The sequence below is a fragment of the Pteropus alecto genome, unplaced genomic scaffold (genome assembly GCF_000325575.1).
Source record: "Pteropus alecto unplaced genomic scaffold, ASM32557v1 scaffold161, whole genome shotgun sequence".
NCBI classification, from domain to species: Eukaryota; Metazoa; Chordata; class Mammalia; order Chiroptera; family Pteropodidae; genus Pteropus; species Pteropus alecto.
In genome coordinates this window covers 8,599,695-8,623,648 of record NW_006432943.1, presented here as the reverse complement: position 1 = coordinate 8,623,648, position 23,954 = coordinate 8,599,695, and the positions used below count along the sequence as shown (strand labels likewise).

The window sequence follows — 23,954 nt, the reverse complement described above, 5'->3', positions numbered from 1 at the left end:
TCTTTATAGAATGAAAAGAAAACCACATTAATCATTAAATACTCTTGGATTTTTACTCCTCCCACAGATGAATTTCACAAATATAAAAACTGATACACATTTATATTCTAAAGTACAAATCTCCAACAGCCAAGTAGTCAAACAGTTTATGTGCAAAGTAGGTATTTCATATTTATTTGCTATGGAAAGTATAGGCTCAATGGAGAATAATCATTAAACACTGATTATTTTTAATAGAAATGCTGTTGTAAAAATGTACAATAATAGGTATTTTTGGTAATGATGTACTTCTCAAATCTTTCAAAGGCTATCTTTGAAGGGCTGAGAAGTGACTTATTTCAGATTTGAAGAACAATAATTTGTCAGTAATCTTCTCAAAAACCAAGCCAGGAGAGGATCGTTTTATCCCCCCATGTGGTCAGTTTCATTCTTAAGGAAGGCGTGATGTAGTAAGAAGATACATTACAAATCTTTAACACGTTTGTGGACTGTCAACTAAAGACACCACCTCTGACGTGGATGGCTTCATTCAGTCCATGTTCTACCAACTTTATATCTTCTAGATCATCTTTTATGATGCTAATCAAGTGGCTAAGGCCTTCCTGTTGTTGTTTCAAATGCTAGAAGGAAATAAAAAAATATTAACTCTTAAACTTCAAGCTACCCACAGGAAAAAAGACTTTCAAAATTTTGTTAACAATACAGCATTCAGTAACTGCTCTAAAAATACTGGGCATGCATATTTAATCACTACTATATCTTTTGCTCATAATTTTTATGACCTACAGTAAAATATATACTATAAAAAGCAACAGAATCAAATATATAATGAGTATCTTCAGAAATTTTACAGAAGATGCAGATGTTTTTTAGATTCCTTTTATCGACCTTCAATAAACAAATGTATGATACTGAAACAATGCAAAAAGGCACTTAAATATAGATGACTCACAAAATAATCATTCTGAAAACTGAGAATTTTCATCTGTTGCAGTACACCAAGTATAGAGTGATAATGGTGATAACTACAATTGCTAACATTTTTAAGAGTCGTTCCCAGGTGTTAAAGCAATTTTAAGAGCTTCATGGCTATTACTAACCTAACATTTAAAATCCTTTTGAGCACCCTTTGGGATACCATTATTTTCTCTACAAGTAAAGAAATTAAGATATAGGTAAGTAACTTACTCATGTTATAAACTAGGTGATGAGCCATGATTCGATCTGAAAACAATATACTGCTTTTCATAATTTTAAGTGTTTATTTATATTATTCCCAATTTTACTGTATAAACTCTTTAATATAATTCTTTATTTCAACATGCTGGAATCTTTCTCAATTCTATTGCAGACATCTACAATGTAATATAATCAAGTGGCAGTGTAAAATGATGCAGAAGCAGCCAAAGAACCTAGAAGCCAAACTAGTTTTAAAAAAACTTTTTTTCAAACTAATTTTTAATTGCATAAAATGGAAAGAACCAATTCTGAAGTACATAATAAAGTTAGAATTGTTGATGATGTTTAAAACCATCCAAAATCCTCAGGGCCATGTCAACAGTCTTACTTAGTATGTTACAAAGTTTACTATCTGAATATATTTTCTTCAGACACAGTCAATGGTTGTACACCTCTCATTAAACCAATCTGTATTTATATTAATGAAAATAAGCTAGAGTAGTACTTCCCAACTTTATTCATACATGAGCCTTAGACAAATGGTCAGAGATTCTGGGCACTCCAACTTTCACTCGGGTTCCCTGAGGGCTGAGGAGATCAGTAACTCTACATATTTATAATTTATACGTGGCATACAGATTTGGAAGGTATGATAAAGAGCAGTTACTTCTTAAACTAATGTGCATACAAATCACTCCAAGATCTTGATATGTAGATTTAAGTAGGTCTGGAGTAAAGACTAAGATTCTGTATTTCTAATGACCTCCCAGGTGCTGCTACTGCCACTGCCTATACATTGGGTATTAGGGTCCAGGAAACTTTGGTGCCTTTATTATCTCTGAATTCATTCATTCTTGGGGGTGGAGGAGAGAACAATTTACTTATTTTTTATTATGATAAAATACTGTTACTGTTAAAATTATTTTAAGTGTATAATTTATTTTTCTATTTTTAAGTGTACGATTCAGTAGCATTGAGTACATTTCACATTGTGCAACAATCACTACCATTTATAAAACTTTTTCATCTTCTCAAATTCTGTACTTGTTAAACACTAACTCCCCAGCTACCTTCCCCTCAGGCTCTGGCAACCAGTATTCTATACTCATGAATTGGTGACTCTAGGTACCTAAGTAAAATCATAAAATATTTGTCCTTTTAAACTGGCTTATTTCAGTTGGCATAATGCCTTTGAGGTTCATCCATTTGTAGTCTGTATCAGACATGTCCTTCCTTTTTAAGGTTGAATAACATTCCATTTTAAGTATATACCATACTTTGTTTACCTACTCATCCATCTATGAAAAATAGGGTTGCTTCCACAATTTGGCTCTTGTGAATAATGCTGCTATGAATGTGGATGTACAAATATCTGTTTTGAGTTCCTGCTTTCAGTTCTTTCAGGTATATACCCAGAAGTAGAACTGCTGGATCATATGGTAATTCAATGGTTAATTTTTTAAGGAACTGTTTTCCACAGTGGCTGCATCATTTTACACTGCCACCAGCAATGCACAAGGGTTCCATTTTCTTCAGATCCTTGTCAACATTTCTCTCTTTTTTTATTTTTGGATAATAGCCATCCCAGTAGATGTGAAATGGTGAATTCACCTCTATAAAAGTGCACTCTAGTTGCAACACTCACCTGCTTGATTTCTCGTAACAGATCTGCATCTATATAATATTTTTCTTCAGATTTGACTGCTCCAAAATGATTCTGCATCCTGATTTGGGACATTAGTTCATTCAGTCGGCCCTAAAAATAAGACTGAGTCAAATTATACCTGCTAACAACAGCAACCATTTCTAAAAGAGAATGCTTTTAGAAGAATGCATTACCACAAAGAATGGTTATTACTCTATAAAAGGTGTCTAATTCTTCTACACTATTTGAAATATTAAAACAAGCTAAATAACATCACGAATAAGAGTCTACTTTAGAAAGGAAGTTTTGATTAAAGAGAACAAATAGTTTTTAAAAAATTATACAAAACTCCTCTTTTTAAAGACCAAATAACATTTTTCTGCAGATTCACCTGAAACAAATTCTAGCTTTATAGTCTTATATGTGCTTACCTTAAACTGAGTAGGTGCATTTAGTTCACACTGAATTGTATCTAGCTGAACTCGCAACTGCTCTTCATCAGCTTGGATGGCATATCCACTCTTCCTCTGAATTTCCTGTTTGATTAGGACCTATACAAAGGAGACCCGCCAATACCAACAGAATCATCTCTTCTGTTATACAGTAATTTTATTACAATCAGTTGTTGAAAGAAATCAGCTTAATAATAACACTAACAATACAGTATGAATCTTAACAGTTCGAGATCGGAATTGTCCATTTTTATTAAATACACTGATGTTTTTAATGGCTGCATAATTTTTCATGCATTATTAACTAAACAATTTATTCAGTCCCTCTATTGAGGGGCATATATTTTGTTTCTAGCTTGATACTATCAATAATGCTGTAGTAAATATTTTTGTATACTTATCTTTATTTACTGGTATAGACCCCCTGAGATTACTGGGTTTAAAAATATGTGTTTCCTGTCTAACAGAAGCTGCTAGGTTGTTTTCTCAAAAGATCCTAACAATTTAAATTCATAAGCCACAAAGGAGAATACCCTTTCCCCCACATTCCTGTCAGCAATAGGTTGTGGTGTTTAAATTTCTCCCAACCTCAGGAGTGTAAAGGGAGCACTTCCATATCAACTGCCTTTATATATTCTTTGCCCATAATTAATTGTTTTTTTTTTTTTGTCATATTATAGGATGATTTTGTATAATATGAATACACTACAGCTAAAAACAGTGCTGTTTCCAAATTCAAATTCATCGTGAAATAAACCCACTTGATTGAAATTATCACCTTTGTCATATAAAATATTAAGATAGACTGGCATCTAATGTCTAGATTCTCTATTCTGTTTTTTGGATCTTTGTATGTCCAAACTTATGCCAATCTCACACTGATTTGAAAACAAGAACTTTAAAATAGATTCTAAAATTTAGGGTAAAGCAAATCCCCTTCATTATTTTTTGTTCCCCCAGAAGCTCTTCAGAGCAACAAATTTTGACACTAGAGGGAACAGAGGATTTTCTAGCAAAACTGCAATAACCAAAAGATAAAAATCTTAATAGAAGCAGATGGGAAAGTTCTTAACTGGGAAAAAATTGTGAAAATGCATCTATGCCTCATAGTGTCACTGCTGTATTTTGTCTAACCACTAGAGAGCTAATCCAAAGTTACAATGGACTATAATTCAACGATAAAAAAGAAACAAAGTACTGTTCTATGTTACAGCACAGATGAACCCATGTAAAGACAGTCACCAAACACCACATACATGATTTCATTTATATGAAGTGTTCTAAATAGGCAAATCCACAGAGACGGAAGGGCTGGAGGGGGTTAGAATGAAATGAGGAGTGACTTAATGGGTATGGAGTAACTTTTTAGGGTAATGAAAATGTTCTAAAATAGTGGTGATGGTTACATAAGACAATATACTAAAAACCACTGAACTGTATACTTTAAATAGGTAAATTGTACAATATGTGAATTACATCTCATAAAGCTGTTTTAAAAAATGGGGAAGCTGTCTATACTTTTTTGTCTATAATAATTAAAATAACGAATTTTCTAACAGTCAAAATCAAAAATGTATTTTTCTATTTTTAGGAAGACCAGACATTAATGATCTGATGCATGCTTTCATTACATCAAGATGAGGTGTTTTTCTGCGGCTCCCCTGCCCAATAAGATGTGAATTTTAGTATCAATCCTGAGACCACCCCTCCCTCCAACTTCCAGGTCTAACTGAGAAAGTTTGGTACTTTCGGTTTCAGACTATTATTATATTATTACCTTTTGGTTTTTTTTTTTTCTATTTCTATTGCAAAAATCCACATTTAGCACATCTATCACAAAATCGTTTTATAAACGTTGAAAAAAAAAAAAATCCAAGTTACTACCTGTAAGGTTCTATGAGAAAGGTCCATGAGTTTCCTCTTATATTGTGCAATTTTGGCCATAGTTGTAGTTTGATTCTTCTGTAATTCACTAATATCTTCAGATATGATCTGTTTAAAACAAATTTTTTTAAGGTAAATCAAGTATAGGTATCGACTAGTTATACAAAGTCTAATTTCTAAGATGAGTGAGATTCATCTCTCAAAATTAAATCTGCCTTTCTGTTTCTTCTCTTTGTACATGTAAAATGTAAAAGTACCATTCAAAAATTACTTTAGAGCTCCAGAAAATTTAATGATGAGGCAAAGTATATAGAAAAATAAAACATATACTTCAGAAATAATTAAGGAATTTTAAGTAATATTATGGAACAGAGCCAACAAACAACCAGGCCATGAATGGAAAAAGTTAAGATCTATAAAGTGACATCCAGGGAGGGAGAGCGGGGGGTTGGAGGATGGGGGGAAGAGGCTTAACAGACAACTCTACTCCCGAAAATATGGTATAGTCCAATATTAACTGTTACAGGATACTTTGGAGGGAGTGATCAGAGTAGAGGGGAAAAGGAAGGATATTAATTACACAACCAAATAGATTTTTTAAAATATCTCTGGATATCTGATTTGCTCTCTGCAAATCGTCTGTGTTCTAATATATAAAAGTACTTCATTCCTTTTTTATTGCTGAATTATAGTCCATTGTAACTTAGGAATTAACTCTCTAGTGGTTAGACAAAATTCAGCAATGATACTATGAGCCACAGGTGCATTTTCACAATTTTTTCCTAGTTAAAAACTTTCCCAACTGCTATTAAGACCAAGCAAAGAACAAATGAAGTATTAACCTTACAGACTGAGAATCCCATTTCATTACAGCTTCCCAATCAGAATTAATCACATAATTGTTCCTATCATAATCATTCTATGGCACTGGTTTATATTGCTATATTAAAAGAAAGAGGGTAAGAGGATTGTACAAGACATTTTAGCATGTCCACCTGCACATGGCACTCTTTAAAGAAATTTGTCAATGCCTGGCCATGCCGAAGGGAAAAAATTAGGTGGCCACATTTTGTATTATGTAACCTTGGGACCCTCCACATCCCAGTTTTGAAAAGTCAAGAGGGCTTCCAGAGACAAGAGTAATTATAGTGGTGTTCTACACCAGCAATAACTAAGAAAAAATAGAAACATTACCATTCACAGTATTTGTTGACAAATGCTAAAACAATCTAGGAATTAACCCATGAAAGAATGCACAAGATTTTTAAAGAGAATATTTTAAAACTGTTTCAAAGGATATAAAAGACCTCTATGAGTAAAGAAACATAATATTAAATCACTCCCTCATGAACATGTTAAGATTCAATTCTCCACAAACTATACATTTAATGTAATTTCTGCTAAAACTCTAGCATTTTGAAAAAGTGACTACAGGATCCCTATAAAGAACTTAAAAAACTCTGAAAAGAAGAAAATTGGAGATTTACTCTACCACATAGGAAAATATACTATCAGAGCCATAAGAGTGAAAAAATGTGAAACCGATTTAAGAACAGACTACATCATATATATAAGAACTTGGTTTGATGTTTTGATAAATCATTGGGAAAAGTATCAATTTTTTTATAGATGACATTGGAAAAATTGGCCCACTATTTAGAGAAAAATAAAGTTGGGTTCATATCACTTATCTCTATATAAAGTTGAATTCCATGAGGACAGAAGACCCAAATGTGAAAGGTTAAACTATAAAATATCAGAAAAAAAAGGAGACTTAGATTCTGGGATGAAGAATGATTTCTTAAGCAAATTCAAAAAAAAGATTCAAGGCAAAAAAACAATGGATATTATTCATTAAAATTAAGGTTTTATGTTCAACTAAGGACACCAAAGAGAGATGAGATACTAGGAGATATCTGTAATCTTATAAACTGAAATTCAATAAAGAGATGAATCCTAGTAAAAAAGCTGACAAAAAATACAAACAATTGATTCTGGACAAGATAACTACATATATGCCACTCTATCCTCTCCTATTAAATATAGCTTTAAAATTTGAAAAGAATGCCCAGGCAATTATTTGAGGACTCTCAAAAATAAATAGTTGCAGGAGGATCAGGGAAGAAGACATAAATTTGAAGTATCACTGAAGTGGTGGTGAGTTTACCATTTTTTCCCCTCAGGCATTACCCTAGTCTGGTTTCAACAGATCAAAACCTGGAAGTGGGCATCATGCTGACAGCTCCAAGAAAAGCCTATTAGATTTGGTGTAAGGAGATACACCATTATAAAATATCTAGAGAAGGGTTTCTCAACTTTGTCACTACAGGTACAGGCGTACCTCAAGAGATATTGTGGGTTCAATTCCAAAGCACCGCAATAAAAATATCGCAATAAATAAGTCACAAATTTTTTTGGTTTCTAGTGCATAAAAAAGTCATGTTTACACTACATTAGTCTATTAAGTATGTAGCATTATGTCTAAAAAATAATGTACATAACCTTAATTTTAAAATATTTTATTGCTAAAAAATGCTAACCATCATCTTAGCCTTTACTGAGTCATAATCTTTGCTGTGTTGAGTCTTGCTTTGATGTTGATGGCTGCTGACTGATCAGAGTGGTGGTCGCTGAAGGCTGGCGTGGCTGTGGCAATTTCTTAAAATAAGACAATGAAGTTGCTGCATTGAGTCTTCCTTTCACAAATGATTTCTCTAGCATGTGATGCTGTTTGATAGCATTTTACTCATGAAGCTTTCAAAATTATAACCTCAAACCTTGCTGCTGCTTTATCAAGGAAGCTTATGTAATATTTAAATCCTTTGTGGTCATTTAATCAATCTTCACAGCATCTTTCATCAGAAGTAGATTCCATCCATCTCAAGAAAACACTTTCTTTGCTCATCCATCTCCTCATCCGTTAGTTATGAGACTGCAGCAGTTCGGTCACATCTTCAGGCTTCACTTCTAACTCTAGTTCTCTTGCTACTTCCACTACATCTGCAGTTACTTCCCTCACTTAAGTCTTAAACCTTTCAAAGTCATTCATGAGGGATGGGATCAAACTTTTCAAACTCCTGTTAATGTTGATATTTTGAACTCTTCCCAGGAATCGCAAATGTTCTTAACGACATTGAGACCACTAAAACTTTCCCCATATCAGCAATAAGGCTGTTTTCACTTTCTAATCATGCATCTAATCATGTTCACCGGAGTAGGACTTTTAATTTCTTTCAAAAGCTTTTCCTTTGTATTCACAATTTGGCTCACTGTTTGGGGTAAGAGGCCTAGCTTTTAGCCTACTTCGGTTTTTGACATGCCTTCTTCACTAAGCTTGATCATTTATAGCTTTTGATTTGAAGTGAGAGACTTACAACTCTTCCTTTCACTTTTACACTGAGAGACCATTGTAGGTTATTAAATGGCCTAATTTCAATATTGTAGTATCTCAGAGAATAGAGAGGCCCGGTAAGGAGGGAGATAGGGGAATGGCTGGTTAGTGGAGTAGTCAGAACACACACATTTATCAAGTAAGTTTGCCATCTTACATGGGTGTGGTTCGTGGAGCCCCAAAACAATTACAATAGTAACATCAAAGATCACTGATCATGGATCACCATAACAAATATAATCAAAAAGTTTGAAATACTGAGAGACCAAAATGTGACACAGAGACACAAAGTAAGCTAATACTGTTGGAAAATGGCATGGAAAGACTTGTTGGATGAAAGGTTGCTATAAACCTTCAATTTGTAAAACATGCAACCTCGGTGAAGTGCAATAAAGCAAAGAGCAATAAAACGAGGTATGCCTGTATTAATTTAGGCCAGATAATTCTTTGTTGCAATGGCACTGTTCTGTACACTGTAGGATGTTTATTAGCATCCTGGCCTCTACCACTAGATACCTGTAGCACTCCCCAGTTTTAACAACCAAACAAGTCTCCAGACAATGCCAAATGTGCCTTGGGGGACAAAATCACCACCAGCAACTCCACCACCACAATCTCCAACTGAGAGGTACTGCCCTAGAGCAAGCACTAAAGAAACTGATCGTTGAAATGACAACAAATTAAAAATAAAATGCTAAAAAAAAGTCCAAAAAAAAAAAAAGCAGAGAAGAGGAAACAGGAATGAAAAACAGAGGGAACAAAAAACAAGTAATAAAATAGTAGGCCTAAATTACAACTTTATGCTTTTATTAGAGTCATTTTAAATATGATATACATTATGCTCTGTATAACAATGTTTTGATTGATGATGGGCCATATATATAACAGCAGTCCCATAGATTATTATAATGGAGCTGAACAATTTCTATCACCTAGTGATGTCACAGTTGTCTTAAGGTCATAGCTCGTGCATTAATCACGTTTATAGTGATGTTGCTGTAAACAAGCCTACTGCACTGCCAGACATATAAAAGTGTAACACATATGATTATGTACAGTACATATTGATAATAAACTGTTACTAGTTTATGTATTTACTATACTTTTTATCATTATTTTAGAGTGTACGCTTTCTACTTATAAAAAAGTTTGCTATAGAACACTAGGCTGTGTTACATCAGTAGCAGCCTCATAATCTCCTGTTTACCCCATCTCCTGATTACATCATTCTCTTGTGCTTGATTTAACCTCATGTTGTTTTACACAGTAGCATGCTGTACAGGCTTGTAGCCTAGGAGCAATAGGCTGTACCATATAGATACAGACTAGGTATGTAGCACACTCTACCATCTAGGTTTGTGTAGGTGCACTCTATGATGTTCACACAATGACAAAATCACCTAACACATATCTCTGAATCCATCCCCCTCAAGCGGCATGTGACTCAAGGTAGGTTAAAAGTAAAAGGATGGAAACAGATATACCATACAAACACTAATCAAAAAAAAAAAAATAGAGTGGCTTTATGTTAATACCAGAGAAAGTAGACCAGGGATAAAGAGGGACATATAGTAATAAAAGCTAAGTTTGCCATTAAATGTAACGATCCTAGATACATATGTACCTAACAACAGACCTTCAAAAAACATGAAGCAAAAATGAATACGATGAAAAGGAGAAAATGACAAATCAGTTGTAGCTGGAAACTTCAACTCTCCTCTCACTGTAGAACTAAACAGAAAAATCAGTCAGAATATAGAAAGCTAAACAATCCACAAAATGATCTTACACTAACAGAAAACTCCACCAAGAACAGCAGAATATACATTCTTTTCAAAGGCATGTGGGTTAAAAACCGTAACAAAGTTCAAAGAATTGAAATCATACAAAATTCCCTCACCATAACAGAATCAGACTAGAAGTCAACAACAGAATAACAGGAAAATCTCCAAGCATCTGGAAATGAAAAATACTTCTAAATGATCCATTAGTCAAAAAATCCAACAGTCAAACAGAACTCTCAAGGAAAATTAGAAAATATTTTGAATGGACTAAAGATGAAAATACATTATCGAAATTTGTGAGATTCAGATAAAACAGTGCTTAGAAGGAAATTAACAGCATTAAATTCTTATATTAAAAAGATGAAAGGTCTCAATAACCTAAGCTGCTACCTTAAAAAATTAGAAAACTAAGAGAAAAACCGAAAGCAAGAATAAAGGAAATGTTTAAGAGAAGAAATTAATCAAATAATAAACAGAAAACTAGAGAAAATCAATGAAAACCTAAGAAAATGAAGGGTTTAGGTATGTCACATGCAAAATCATGCTGGAATTTACAGCTAGAGAAGAAATACTAAAAAGGAAGAATGATTATGTTTGAATATCTGTAGAGCTGTCATGGGAAGCACAGTGATAACCTACAGAGCAATGCCAAAGAAAACGGGTGTAATTATAGGAAAGTAGATAAGATATACTGGATCAATGTAAGAGAGAATTTGTATCAGAGCTAGCCGACAGGGAAATTTTAACCATACACAGGCTTCACTTCTTTGATACAGCTCTTTTTCTCTGATTCAAACAGGCTTTGCCTAATACAATAACACTGTGACTCACTTGGTTTTTTTCTACCCTTACCCTTCCACCTTTATATGCCTACTCCTTTGTTCCAAGACATGAGAGATTGGTTTTCTGATTTATTTTCTTGGATACTATTGGAAATAAAATCTGTCCTAAGAGGAGCTGTAAAGTTAGGCGTAACAGTATTAATGTTAACATTAGTCTCTTACAGAATGTTCAAAATAATCATAATTATACAATTAGAAAGCAAATGCACCTTGCGACTCTTCCTCCGACTAGAGGAACTGAACACCATGTCTCATTGCAAGTTTGAGCATTTCATGATAAATTATTGTCCCATGAGTCCATTATAGGTAGAACAACAAAACTTCCTTTGAAATGGAAACAAATGACAGTGGGGATTGTAACTATGATTGTTGTTTTATTATAGTTTTAAGATTATAACCATTTTTTGTCCTTATAACCTTATTCACATTTTTATGTAAATAAAAATGCCTTGTTAACTAATGTGTTACCTGTAGATAAACTTGCTTGCTTGAGATAATGTGTTACTTGTAGATAAGCTTGCTTGCTTGAGAACCATAGGCTTCGAAGGAAGCTGGCTTCATTCCCAGACATCTGGGTGCCAGAAGACTGACTGCAAAAATCCTTCCCAGACCTCCTTACCAGAACATGCTGTGCAAAGGACTCCACGGGAAAAGAGGAGTTCCTTACCCCTCCTTGGTAATTCCTTTGTTTCACTTACCTTCCTTCCAGGTGGCCTGAGAAACAAGCCATGGCCAGGAGACAGGATAAAAAAGAAGACAAGATAGTAGACCCAGAGACATTCTCCCTTCCCTCCAGGATGTGGCTCCGAATTTCTCCCTTGTCCCTTAGTCAGCCCTTGTCTCTTACCTAGCCCTCTCCCTGTAACCCCTGCTGGCACTGAAGCACAAGCTGCAAGATGGTCAGATGGTCTTTGTGACAGCAGTCCACCATCTTTTCAGGGTGCCAGCTTTTGAATAAACCTGCTTTCCGCGCCCCTAACCCTTGTCTCTGGACTATTGGCTCATGAGCAGCAAGTAGCCATACCTGAGTTTGGTAACAAAATGGGTTGCTTCATAAAACAGTAAGCTTTTCATTACTCAAACAATCCGAATGAATATCTCATCAGAAATTCCATTTAGAGAATTTAGAGGTGACCTTTAAGAATGTTCAGTTATTTGATTATGAAAGTCTACTTTATAAAATATTATGTAGATTTAAGCATTTAATAATTTAATTCTGCTTCATTAACCTACAATTATAACATACTGTGACAACATGAAGAATCACAGCCTCCATTTTCATAAGGCCCCATAAATAAAAAGTGTTTAATAAAGCAAATAATATTCATTCTATGGCTGGAACCAGAATGGAAATCTAACTTGCTAAGGCAACAATTTTAAATTCATTGTTAAAATACATCAAATCAGATTTACATGATTTTGGAGACCCTATAATAAAAAAAGTAGTTGCATAAAACTATAATTGTTAATTTGCAGTATATACTATATTGTTTCCCTATAAGATAAAATAATAACACACATGGTAAAAAGAAATGTCTGTGATCCCTTTTACTATTCCCAGAGCCAGAAAACGAAGCTGAAAATGCTTACATCTAATCTGGTCTGATGCTGCTTAGTCATCTGATCTTGAACCTTCAGTCTTCGAAGAAGTTCTTTGAAACCCACCATTGGTACAGGAATTAACCTGAAGAAATGCAAGTGGTCAATTTTCAGGCCCTAAATCTATTACAAAATATGAGAACTTAAGGTTTTCGTGATAACATTCATATAATTTCACATTAAATTTCTAGGGTTTAGGGACAAATCTAGGACTATGAAATCAACAATGTTACACTGCAGAGATTTATTTACCCTCCCTATTTTACAAAGGAGGAAACAGAGTTCAGTCAAAAGTTGCATTATTAAATGCAAATATAATTAGGGTATTAGTACTCAGATGTCAATGTTTTCACCACACTACGCTGCCGTACCATAGTCAACATTCTGTAAAAAGCAACAGAAATGAAAATAAACTCATCTCAAATCTAAGAATTAAAATTAATAGCTTAAATTTTTTTTGCTTTCCTAATAGTAAGTATTAGTTCTTATAGGAAAAGAAAGATGAAGATATACTTACTTTTCAGAATCAGGGTTATCCACCTTGGCTTGTTCCCAGATAATAGGATCAACACCTACCACAAAGAAAAAATTTTTTTCTAAAAGAAACTATTTTCCATTTTTATAATATTTGTATGGGAAAGGCCTTCCCAAAATAAGACGCAAAACCCATAAGCTGTAATGAAAAATGGCTGTCAAATATGGCCACGATAAAAATAAAAATTTTTGTGGGATAAAGCTAAAAAAAGTATAGATAGGAAATACCTATAAGATAACCTATAGGATAACAGATTAATCTTCAGAGTATAGAAAGAGCTCCTATAAATCAGGAAGATAAAAAAAATCTAAGCAAATGGGTAAAGGACATGAATAGGTAGTTCGCAAAAAATACAAACGTGGCTAATAAATTTACAAAAAGATGCCCAACTTTACTAGTAATCAGAGAAATCCAAATGAAAATAGCTATTAATTTTTTGTCATCAGAGTAGCAAAATGTAAAAGGTAATCATTGTTGACACACTAGAGCAAAATTAGAAAATACTAGAAAAATGAAAGATATGAGAAAATATGAGAAAAACAACACATTCCTGTTATGAATGTAAATGGTAGAACTTTCTCTGGAGAGCAGTTTGGCAGTAGCTAACAACATATAAAGTATACATAATCTTGACTCAAAAATTTCATTACCAGAGATCTAGTCTAAAAAAAAAATACCCATGTATTCTAAGACATATTTATGAGGATGTTAATTGTTGCATAGTTTTTAACAGTGAAAAGGTAAAAAACTAGAGGTTAGGTCATGTAAGGTACATTCACGGTATTCCATGTAGTTTTTAAAAAGAATAAGATTTACCTTTATGACCCGACATGGAAAATACTAAGAAATACTGTAAGGGCAAGATGCAGTAAATGTACAGGGCAGAATCCTTTTTTTAAAGACTTCCATGTACATATGTTTGTATTAAAATCACAGATAAAAGACTAATAGCACAATAAATTATTAATAGTAGTTACTTCTGTGGAAAGGAGATAGAGAAGGATCTGTCATATAGTCAACCTAGTTATGCCATCTAGAATCTTTTACAGTGAGAACACATTCAGGTTTTACTTGAATACTCAGTTAAAATGAGAGACAAACTAGAAAAAAATAAATCAAAATATTAAAAGTAAATTACCTTTGGGTAGATGGATTATGGACAATTTTCCTTTAGCTTGTAATTTCCCCAAATTTCTAGCAAACATATTAGCTATATAATAAAAACACTAGATGAATGAATACAATAAAAACATTCAAAACTATGTCCTAAATAAACAGACATGTAATAAACTGACACTAGTTTTTAATAACATTAATAACCAATACCTCCCAAAATAGTGGACGCATATATTTCTAAGTCTTTCATTTCCTCAACTCTATGCGTCTTGAAACATACCAGCAGGAGGATTCTGTAAAAGCTGTTTGATCTGTGCAGGAGAAAGTTCTGTTCTAGTCATTGAAAGAGTTACACCAAGTTGCTGCAGTTGTGTTTTTATATTGGTTTGTTCAAAATGCGTATATAGTGTTGTAGCTGGAACTCTTCTTGAAGTACCATTTGGAGAACGCTCAACAACATAAATGACAACTTCTGTCCTGGGAAAAAAATAACCAAATTATAAAATATGGAGCACATAACTCATAACCATAAATATCAATGCAGTATGTGATTTTCAAAGGGCACTAGCTGAGTTCAGAAATGGTTTTAGAAGGGAATTAAAAATTTTTTTCTTAACTCTCTGAAAATAAGGAACCTTTACTTAATGTTATGTTCAACTATAAAGCAACTTAAATGATGAAGTTAAAATGAGATTAAAGGCAAATAAGATAGTATTTGTAAAATGTTTGCTTAGCTGCAAAGTCCTATGTAAATATTATTTATTATTTTTTTCTAGATTCAAGAAGTATTTTGGAAATTCTGTTGAAGTCCATGGGCTGTTTTACTGCAAGTTAAGACCAAGAAGTAAAATATGATTTAAGTTATCTAATAACAATAATTCTAAACCAAAGACAGCCTAAAGCAAATGTCTTGCCACTAAGTGTGAAAATTGCAGGACAACAGAAGTTAATCAATCATATTTATCCATGAATGAACATGAATACTAATCAGTTAAAACTTTCCATTAACCTCTCTGTGGCTCTTGATTTGTATACAGCCACAATTGTTTCTTCCTGTTTCTAAATGAAAAAATCTAAGAAATTACTAGCATCTAATAAATTACAAAATCCAAGATTAAGAAAAAAGCTTTTAAACATTTCTATGTAAGTACTGAAAAATCACTAGCTGAGAAATAACATTCTGCTCTGAGATATAATTGTTTTAGCAACAAAAACACTTTGGATCACTTTCTTTGGGCCAAGGCACACAGAAATAAATAGTATATTTAATGTATACTTACTGATCATCTGGCAACGTTTTAATACCCTCTACATTTACAGTGAGGGTCTGGTTTCCTGCCAAAACTTTATGCAACGATTCTACCAATTGCTGTTGCTGGCTTCGAATATCTGTTTCTTTTTTGTTGAAAATTAAAACCACTAGCCCATCTTCATCTTTATTATTGGGCATACAACTATAACCTACTGCCTGTGGGATGACAAAATAAATAATATCAAAAATATGTACAGATCTTAAATCAGGTATTTAATATTAATAGCTTCATATGTGCTAAAATAGGGAAAACAGCTTAAGGTCTGGTAGTAAAGGAAATAATGATTCTTTTCTCCTTGTGCCCTAGAAGGTCACGCAAGTATAAAGAGAAATTATTTTACCCAAGAAATTTATAGAGTAAAGTTAAAATTTCCTTTTCAATGGAGTAACTAAATAGCTTTCTCCTCTGAAAAACTTTGATATTATTGTTAGGTGTTTCTGCACACTACTGAAATAACTCTGTCGTATAAAAATGACTACAAAAGTCATGGACCAAAATGTATGTCATTTTACTACATATCAGACTCATGGAATCTTAAGTTTTAGATATATAAAGAAATGATTTATTAAACAAGTACTTTTAAAGTAAAATAATAACATAGTCAACTTATACATACTATCAAGAATGTCTACGTCATTTTATGGTTTTCTGTAATACAAAACTTATATAATGGGCTAGTATTTTTTCACATAATATTAAATATGACAAACTATCTTTTTAGGGAATTAATCTTTTAGATAGAAGCCTTTTCTCTTTTGTCACCACTTATAACACAAGGTTTTGAAAAGAATTTAAATTCACTCTGGATTAGTTCATTATGCATTTTACCATTTGTGTTATCAATTTAAAAATTAAATTGTTATAGTCAACTTATGTCTAGTGTATACCTCTTAGTCACTAAACACTTTTTGTCAGAGTGATGAGATAATGAGATGTTCCCTAACAAGATTGGCTAGTCACTTTTTATTGTTTAATCTTGTTCTAGGGTCTAATTCTCAGCTTTGCAGCTCCAAGGACAGGCTTATGTTTAGGTTTCAGAGACTGACATCGGTCAACAAAACTCAAAAGAGGCTGAAGTATAAACTGGATTGCAATATGCTAATTTGTTATAAAAATTCACCACAAACTGACCTAAATACCCCTCACTGGCTGATGAACAGAATCTTTGAAAAGTCAAATTCAAATGGAAAGATTTTATGTTTGCTAGGCACAGAATGAGAACAAAGAAAATGGACTACACTGTTTTAACAGCTTTGGCATCCAGCTATAATAATGACAATAGGATTGTACATGCCAACCAGAACAGAAAGTCCTGTCTGCTGATTAGGGTACACTTTCCCGGATAATGTTAGATGACTATCATTAAATTCTAGTTTTACATCTCCTCTTTAAAGATGCCAAGCAGACCATTTCCCTTCTGTTAACACTTTTTCCTCAATTATAAATTACATTCTATTCATACCTTCCTGGTCACCTTTAATCACACAAATGTAAGAAATCACTTCTATATTATAATTTCTGTATTTTTAAAATGAAAGTATAATTGTACCACACTCAAGGTACTAAAATAACAAGCAATTGTTTTCTTAATATTATTTTAATCTACATATCATATTCTCTTATGCACACTTTCCAAGTGAAGAGCAAAAGCAATATTAATACCTTAAATCGGCAAAAGGGATTTTCTTGTGTGAATTCCACTGGTGGAATGTTATTATTGAAATATCCTTTTCCTGTTCCCCAAAAGGCCTGCAGTTGATTCCATTTTGCCAAAATAGCATCCCTCTCATCTCCTAATAGCGTTGGAGCAGAAAGAGCACTTGCAGTATTTATCAGTTGGTTGGACTGGGCAGGAGCTTGTGTAGGCTGACTGAAGAGACCACCTAATGCTAAAAATATACCCCAAAATTAGTATTTCAAAAAAAAAAAAAATCAATTCAGATCCTAGGTATGGTAGGCAGAATATTGCTCCCCACCCAACAAAGATGTCCACAACCCAATCCCCAGAATCTGTAAATATGTTTCTTTATACAGCAAACAAGACTTTGCAGATATGATTAAGAGATTAAGTTGGGATTATCTTGGATTATCAGAATGGGCTCAACATAATCATAAGGGTCCTTAAACAGGAAGAGGGAGGTCAGATAAAAGAGAGATCTGAAGATGGGATGCAGCTGGCTTTGAGGATGGAGGAGGGGGCTACAATCCAAGAAATGCAGAGACTCTCGAAGCTGCACAAGACAAAGGAATGGATTCTCCCCTAGAGCCTCTAGAAGTAACAGAGCCCTGCCAACACCTTGATTTTAACCCAGTAAAACCCATTTCTAGATTTCTGATCTCCAGAACTGTAAGCAATACATTTTTGTTGTTTTAAGCCACTATATCTGTGACACTTTGTTATGGAACAATAGGAAACTAACATACCAGGACAATTCTTATAATGTTAAAATTGCTTTTCTAATGGCATCATCTTAATATAATTAATTCCATTACCAGAACACAAACAGGGTCCATCATATTAGACCCACATCAAAAAAAAACCAAAAAAAAAAAAAGGCACATAGATATAGAAAAGTAAAGGTTGTGAAGTTGCAAAATTGTTTTTTAAAATAACCTTTATTGCTGTTATATTTGTATTATAAATACAAATTGGATACAAAGATACAAAATAAACAAAAAGAATCATTATATCAGTGTTACATCATTATCATCTTAATAAACACTTTTCCTTCTCTTATCACAAAGAAATATATAGTGAAAAGAACAACAAATGGACCAACCATCAGGATTCCAGGCTTAAAGCTTTAGCTGGCTGTGCAACTCTGGGCAAGTCACTTAACCTCTGATAGAAAGAGATGGTGAAGTTGTTAGATCAGATAAATATTTCCAAAGTGCGAGGTAAGTATCCTTGGTATATGATATTACAGCTGTCAAGCAACAGCTTAGTCACTAAATGAACAAATTCACATAAAAAATTATTTTAATTATCTGATTATATATAAAAAGTCTCATTTTGGTGCCAGAATGCCTTTAATGCTTCACGACACCTGCTTATCTTACTTTTTAACAAAGATGAGAACAAGTCTAAGGTATTTGGCTAGAATTAATTAACACTATTATATTTTCTTAGTACTAAATTTTGGTTATCTTAATTTCAATTATCTTTTCTTTAAAGCAAATGATATTGATTTTCCATTTATAGCAGTGGTAAGAATTTTTCTATTAAAATAAATGTATTTAATGTTTAACAGTAAACTGATTTTTAAAAATCCTTAAACAATAATACAAGTGATATATAGATAAAAATAATGATGATAATGTCAAAATGACCTGGGTTTTAGGACCATCATATTAGATAATATTTAAGTTTTCTTTTAGCTCTAAAGATTTCAAGTACAAGATCAATGGGGCTTCTAAAGGGCCAGAGTGGGGCTTCTGTTACCTACTAGATGAGTATTATTATAAATTCCCCAATGGGCAAATATGAAAATCATAGAGAACTGGTAGAAGCCAGAAGACTTGAATCTCGATTTACTATAAGCTCATTCTGTAGCCTTGGCCGAGAAATTCCTAACTAGACTTTTAAGTGAGATAAATTAACTATCATCTGTACTGATTTACATTCCGCTTCTCCTTTTATACTTCACACTAGATTACAACCACACTAGTCTCCTCACAATTCACTAGCTGAAAGACATTGAGAACTCAAATTATAAGATCCAACGGACTCCTTTCAAGCCTGAGCATATTATATTTCTCATACCTTTCTACCTTTTCAGGGCCCTCGCGGCTGTTGAAAATCTTTAACTTTCACTGAAAAAACATCCTCCCTGAAAAGCTCTTCTCCCTTAGATTTCCTGACAATACAGTCTCTTCTGGTTTTATACACACACCCCCTTTCATCCATCATTCACCATGCATTCATTCGACAAATATTTACTGAGTACCTACTATCAGACATAGAACTAAATACTAAGAATACAGTGGTAAACAAGACACAAAGGTTATTTAAATAAACTGAGCACATCAAACAAATATTAACAATTGTGATAAATGCTTCAGAGAAGTACAGACTATCTGAGAATTAAGTGAAGGAGCTAAGCGAGCTGAGAAGGGGTCAAGAGAAGGCTGTCCCACTAGAACCTCAGCTAAGGACTAAAGGAAATAGTCTGCCCGGCCACGAGGTAGGGGCAAAGATAAAGAGTATGTGCAAAATCTCTGTGGCAAAGAGGGGAAGACAGAGCTGGCAAAGCAATAAGGACTATTAAATAATAAGGTAGGAAAAAAAATAGACACTGAAGGAAAGGACTCACACTGGCCAAAAATGTGACAATTTGAACATCAAAGAAATAAAGAATGCAACCAACTCAAATACATTCAATTTATTAAAGCTCATGCATTCAAAATAATTTTTAAAAGACCGAAAATTTTAAAAATCTAGGAAAATTGAACAGCCACATGCAAAAGAATGAAACTAGATTATCTTACACCTACACGAAAATTAACTCAAAATGGATTAAAGACTTGAATGTAAGACCTGAAACAATAAAAATACATAGAAGAAAACATAGGCACTGAACTTATGGACGCTGTTCCCAGGGTTTTTGTGAACTTGACCCCAAAGGCAAAGGAAGTAAAAGCAAAAATAAATGAAGAGGACTACATCAAACTAAAAAACTTCTGCACAGCTAAAGAAATCATCAACAAAACAAAAAGGCTACCAACTGAATGGGAGAACACATCTGGAAACGATACCTCCAGTAAGGGGTTAATATCCAAAATGTAAGGAGAACTCACACAACTCAACAACAAAAAAGTCAATTAAAAAATGGGCAGAAGACCTAAACAGATACTTTTCCAAGGAAGAGATACATATGGCCAACAAACATATTTGTAAGAATATATGTACCCCAACATTCATTGCAGCATTATTTACAATAGCCAAGACATGGAAACAACCTAAGTATCCACTGACAAGTGACTGGATAAAGATGTGGGACACACACACACACACACACACACACAAAATGGCATCCTACTCAGCCATAAAAAAAGATGAAATACTGCCATCTGTGACAATAAGAATGGATCTTGAGAGTATTATGCTAAGTGAAATAAGTCAGGTAGAAAAAGACAAAAACCATATGATTTCACTCTTATGTAGAATATAAAACAAAAAGTAACGAAAACAGAATGCTGGTTACCAGAGGGGAAAAAGGGTTGGGGGAGGGAGAAATGGGTAAAGGGAGGTGAAATATATAGTAAACAGAAGAAAACTACTTTGGGGTGGGAAGCAGGCAATAAAGTACACAGATGTATTAATCTTGTACATCTCAAAATTATATAATGTTATTAACCAATGTTACTCAATCAATTTAACTTTTTTAAACACTTGAAAAAAATGTTTTTAATGTCAACTCTTTGGACACCATTGGAAATAATCAGGCCACTAACAATTTCTTACAAAAACTGTCAATAAAAAAAGGAATTTATCCTGTCTCTCCTATACAAATTGTATTTCAGGGTGACCAAATTGTATTTCAAGATGAAGAAAAATGTCCTTTTACAGGATGTGGATGGGAGGGCAGAATTAGAAAAATCACTATTTTGTAACTCCTAATAAAATAACTGATTGAGGCAATAATCATCAATGAATGAAACCATTAGGTTAAAAAGTGATAGGGAACTTTATAAAACAGATTAGCTCTCACCACCTGTATCTACTGATCAATCTTAGCTTCACTAAAAGAGGGATAACCTCTTAATGAGATGCAATACAAAGCACATAGCACCACCTGCAAAGTATTTGTGCCAAAAAGTCAAACTTGAATACAATAAAGTACCTAAAGCTGACTTCATTTACTGAAAATATGAAGGATAAAGTTAAATGATACTACAAGGAAACAAACAAATCTAGAATGGGGGACATTTCACAGGACAATTGGCACAGTTTCTGCAATAACTCTTAAGAGAGGAAAAAAGAAAGTGGGGAATTCTCTATACTAAAAAGAAACTTAACAGACGTAAGAAAATAAATTCGTGGACCTTGTTTGGATAATGATTCAAACAAACCAGAATGACTGGGTATTAGATGATACTAAGGAATTATTAATTGTGAGTTGGAATGATGTCTGTGTTTTTAAAGAGAGCAGAATAATAAAGTAAGGGTGAAATGACATGCTTGGGATTTGTTTGCCTTAAAGTACTTGGTTAGACATCTATATTGTTCATACTATGCTATTTTTGTGTTAGAATTTTTCATAATTAAAGAACAGTTAAGTGTTGATTGGATTTGAGATGATAAATGACCTTAACTATTCGACTGAGTAAAGAAAACAGAAAACAGATTATGTGGGCTAAGGGGTAACAGAAGATAGGAGAGGATCCCACTCTCTTCTAACTACTTCAAGTAGTTTAAGAGAAGTGGTAGCTGAAGTGAGATGTGAGATTAAAGTAGTTTTGTTTTATTGTTACTATTTTAAGAAAACAAGAACTTAGATTGTTTAACTGTGGATGAGAAGGATCCTTGGGAGAAAAGTTGAGACTTTTTTTATAGGGGTGGGTTGGGAAGAATAATCAACAGCACAAAGGTCTCCAGAAGGTAGGAGGATATGAAATCCAAGGCACAAGTGAAAAAGAGCAAAGGATGGAATGGAGGTAAATTGATTTGGTAGTGAGAAGCTAATGGAATTACAATGAGGGATTCTGTTTTCTCTCAGAAGTAGAGGTCAAGCCATCTGTTAAAAGCGAGAACAGAGAAATTTGAGATCTGAAGAGAACAAATTTAAAATAACTGTTATAGTAAGTGAGAGAATAAGTTGAAGATAGAAACTTGTAGGATTACCAGGCAATGCTGAGGCCCCAACTGAGGTTGGTGATTAAGAATTTAGAGATACTGTTCAATCTTCTGTATTGTGTGATTATTCTCAAGCGGTACCTTGATAGACAATTGGGCTTACATAGGTTTGGGTTTGGGTTTTTTTCAGGCAGATGTGATACAAAGACAAGGAAGTTTAGCATATTGACAAGAGTGACTGAAATGAAAGGACGTGGAATCTAAACTAATTGGAAAGGATAGTGAAGACAGGAAAGAGCTTATGGAAGAGCAGAAAATGTCAGTGATCTGAGAACACCTATATTGGAAGTAGTTGAAAAGGCAGGCTAAAAGAGAAATAGGTGGTGAGATGGTTACATTACTGATCCTAGAATTAGAATCATTTCAGATATTGCCAAGGGCCAGGGTAAGAATTGTGGTTGAAGTGAGACAGAGAAGGTCTTTGGAATACAAAGTAGATGGCAAGGCTGTGGGTACATGATGCTAAAATAACCCAGGTTCACGGCAGTTGTTTGAAGGAAAAGCAAGACTAAGAGCCAGTTGCCAAAGTTTTCAAATAAGAGATACTGTTTAGGAAGGCAGCAGATAACTGAGATAAAACATATCATCTCAGACAGTCAAGTGCCTCATATAAGCAGTGGTTTTAAAAAATAAGGCAACAGCTCCATAACCTTCACAGATTAAACTCAAAGTCCTTCCAACAGCAGATCCCGAATTCATTATGCTATGCCATGCATTCAGGCCTTTGTCAATGTTATTCCCTCTGCCTGGAATACTCTTTTCTGACTTTAACTGGTTAATTCCTTCAAGATTCAGCTCTTCTTCTGCATTCCATAGCACCCTGATTGGGTGCTCTCATAAATATATTCGATAATTGGATGTTTATTATTCTATCTAATTGAATGTTTGTTACTCTCTTTGTAGACTAAGCATGGATAGTGGTTTTCAATCTCATATATATGACGCCTGAAATACGACATGCACTCAATAAATGGTTGCTACATAACCAAATACCCCTTCCATTCTGAAAATGAATAGCACCATATTCAAATTCCCTTTTTTCCTAAAAGTGCAACTACAAGAACTTATAATTGAAGAGACTTTATTTCAAGAAACAAAGAAATAAAACTTTTCCTTTCTTCTCCTTAACTACTTAAATGTCCATCAAACTTTGTATTTTCACGAGGATATTAGAAAACATGAATGATTAGAACACTAGAAAGAATAATTCTGAAACTAATATTATCTTAGTCCTATTGATTAGACAATTCTTGAAATTCACATTTAATAAACTACTAATCTTTAGACTGAGTAGGATAAATTTTAGCCAATCAATCAAGTTACCTAAGAAAAATGAAACAAAAGTGATTTTAAGAGAC

At 33.5% G+C, this 23,954-nt stretch overlaps 1 protein-coding gene across 3 annotated transcripts in view; it reads right to left on the bottom strand.

Moving 5' to 3' along the window:
* Positions 1-151: 151 nt before the first annotated feature.
* NUP54 (nucleoporin 54) overlaps positions 152-23,954 on the bottom strand; it is a 29,624-nt gene continuing 5,821 nt past the window's right edge. Inside the window, exons 4-13 of one of the 3 annotated variants that reach the window (XM_015586105.2) lie at positions 17,403-17,629; positions 15,708-15,895; positions 14,708-14,904; positions 14,450-14,521; positions 13,294-13,348; positions 12,768-12,861; positions 5,161-5,268; positions 3,256-3,375; positions 2,825-2,935; positions 152-620 (exon numbers count right to left, since the gene is read on the bottom strand). In XM_015586105.2, the coding sequence (XP_015441591.1) occupies positions 492-620; positions 2,825-2,935; positions 3,256-3,375; positions 5,161-5,268; positions 12,768-12,861; positions 13,294-13,348; positions 14,450-14,521; positions 14,708-14,904; positions 15,708-15,895; positions 17,403-17,629 (1,301 nt within the window). In that variant the 3' untranslated portion in view covers positions 152-491. The remainder of the gene's footprint in view (positions 621-2,824; positions 2,936-3,255; positions 3,376-5,160; positions 5,269-12,767; positions 12,862-13,293; positions 13,349-14,449; positions 14,522-14,707; positions 14,905-15,707; positions 15,896-17,402; positions 17,630-23,954) is intronic. The other 2 variants (XM_015586106.2, XM_006907635.3) reach the window with 2 other exon arrangements.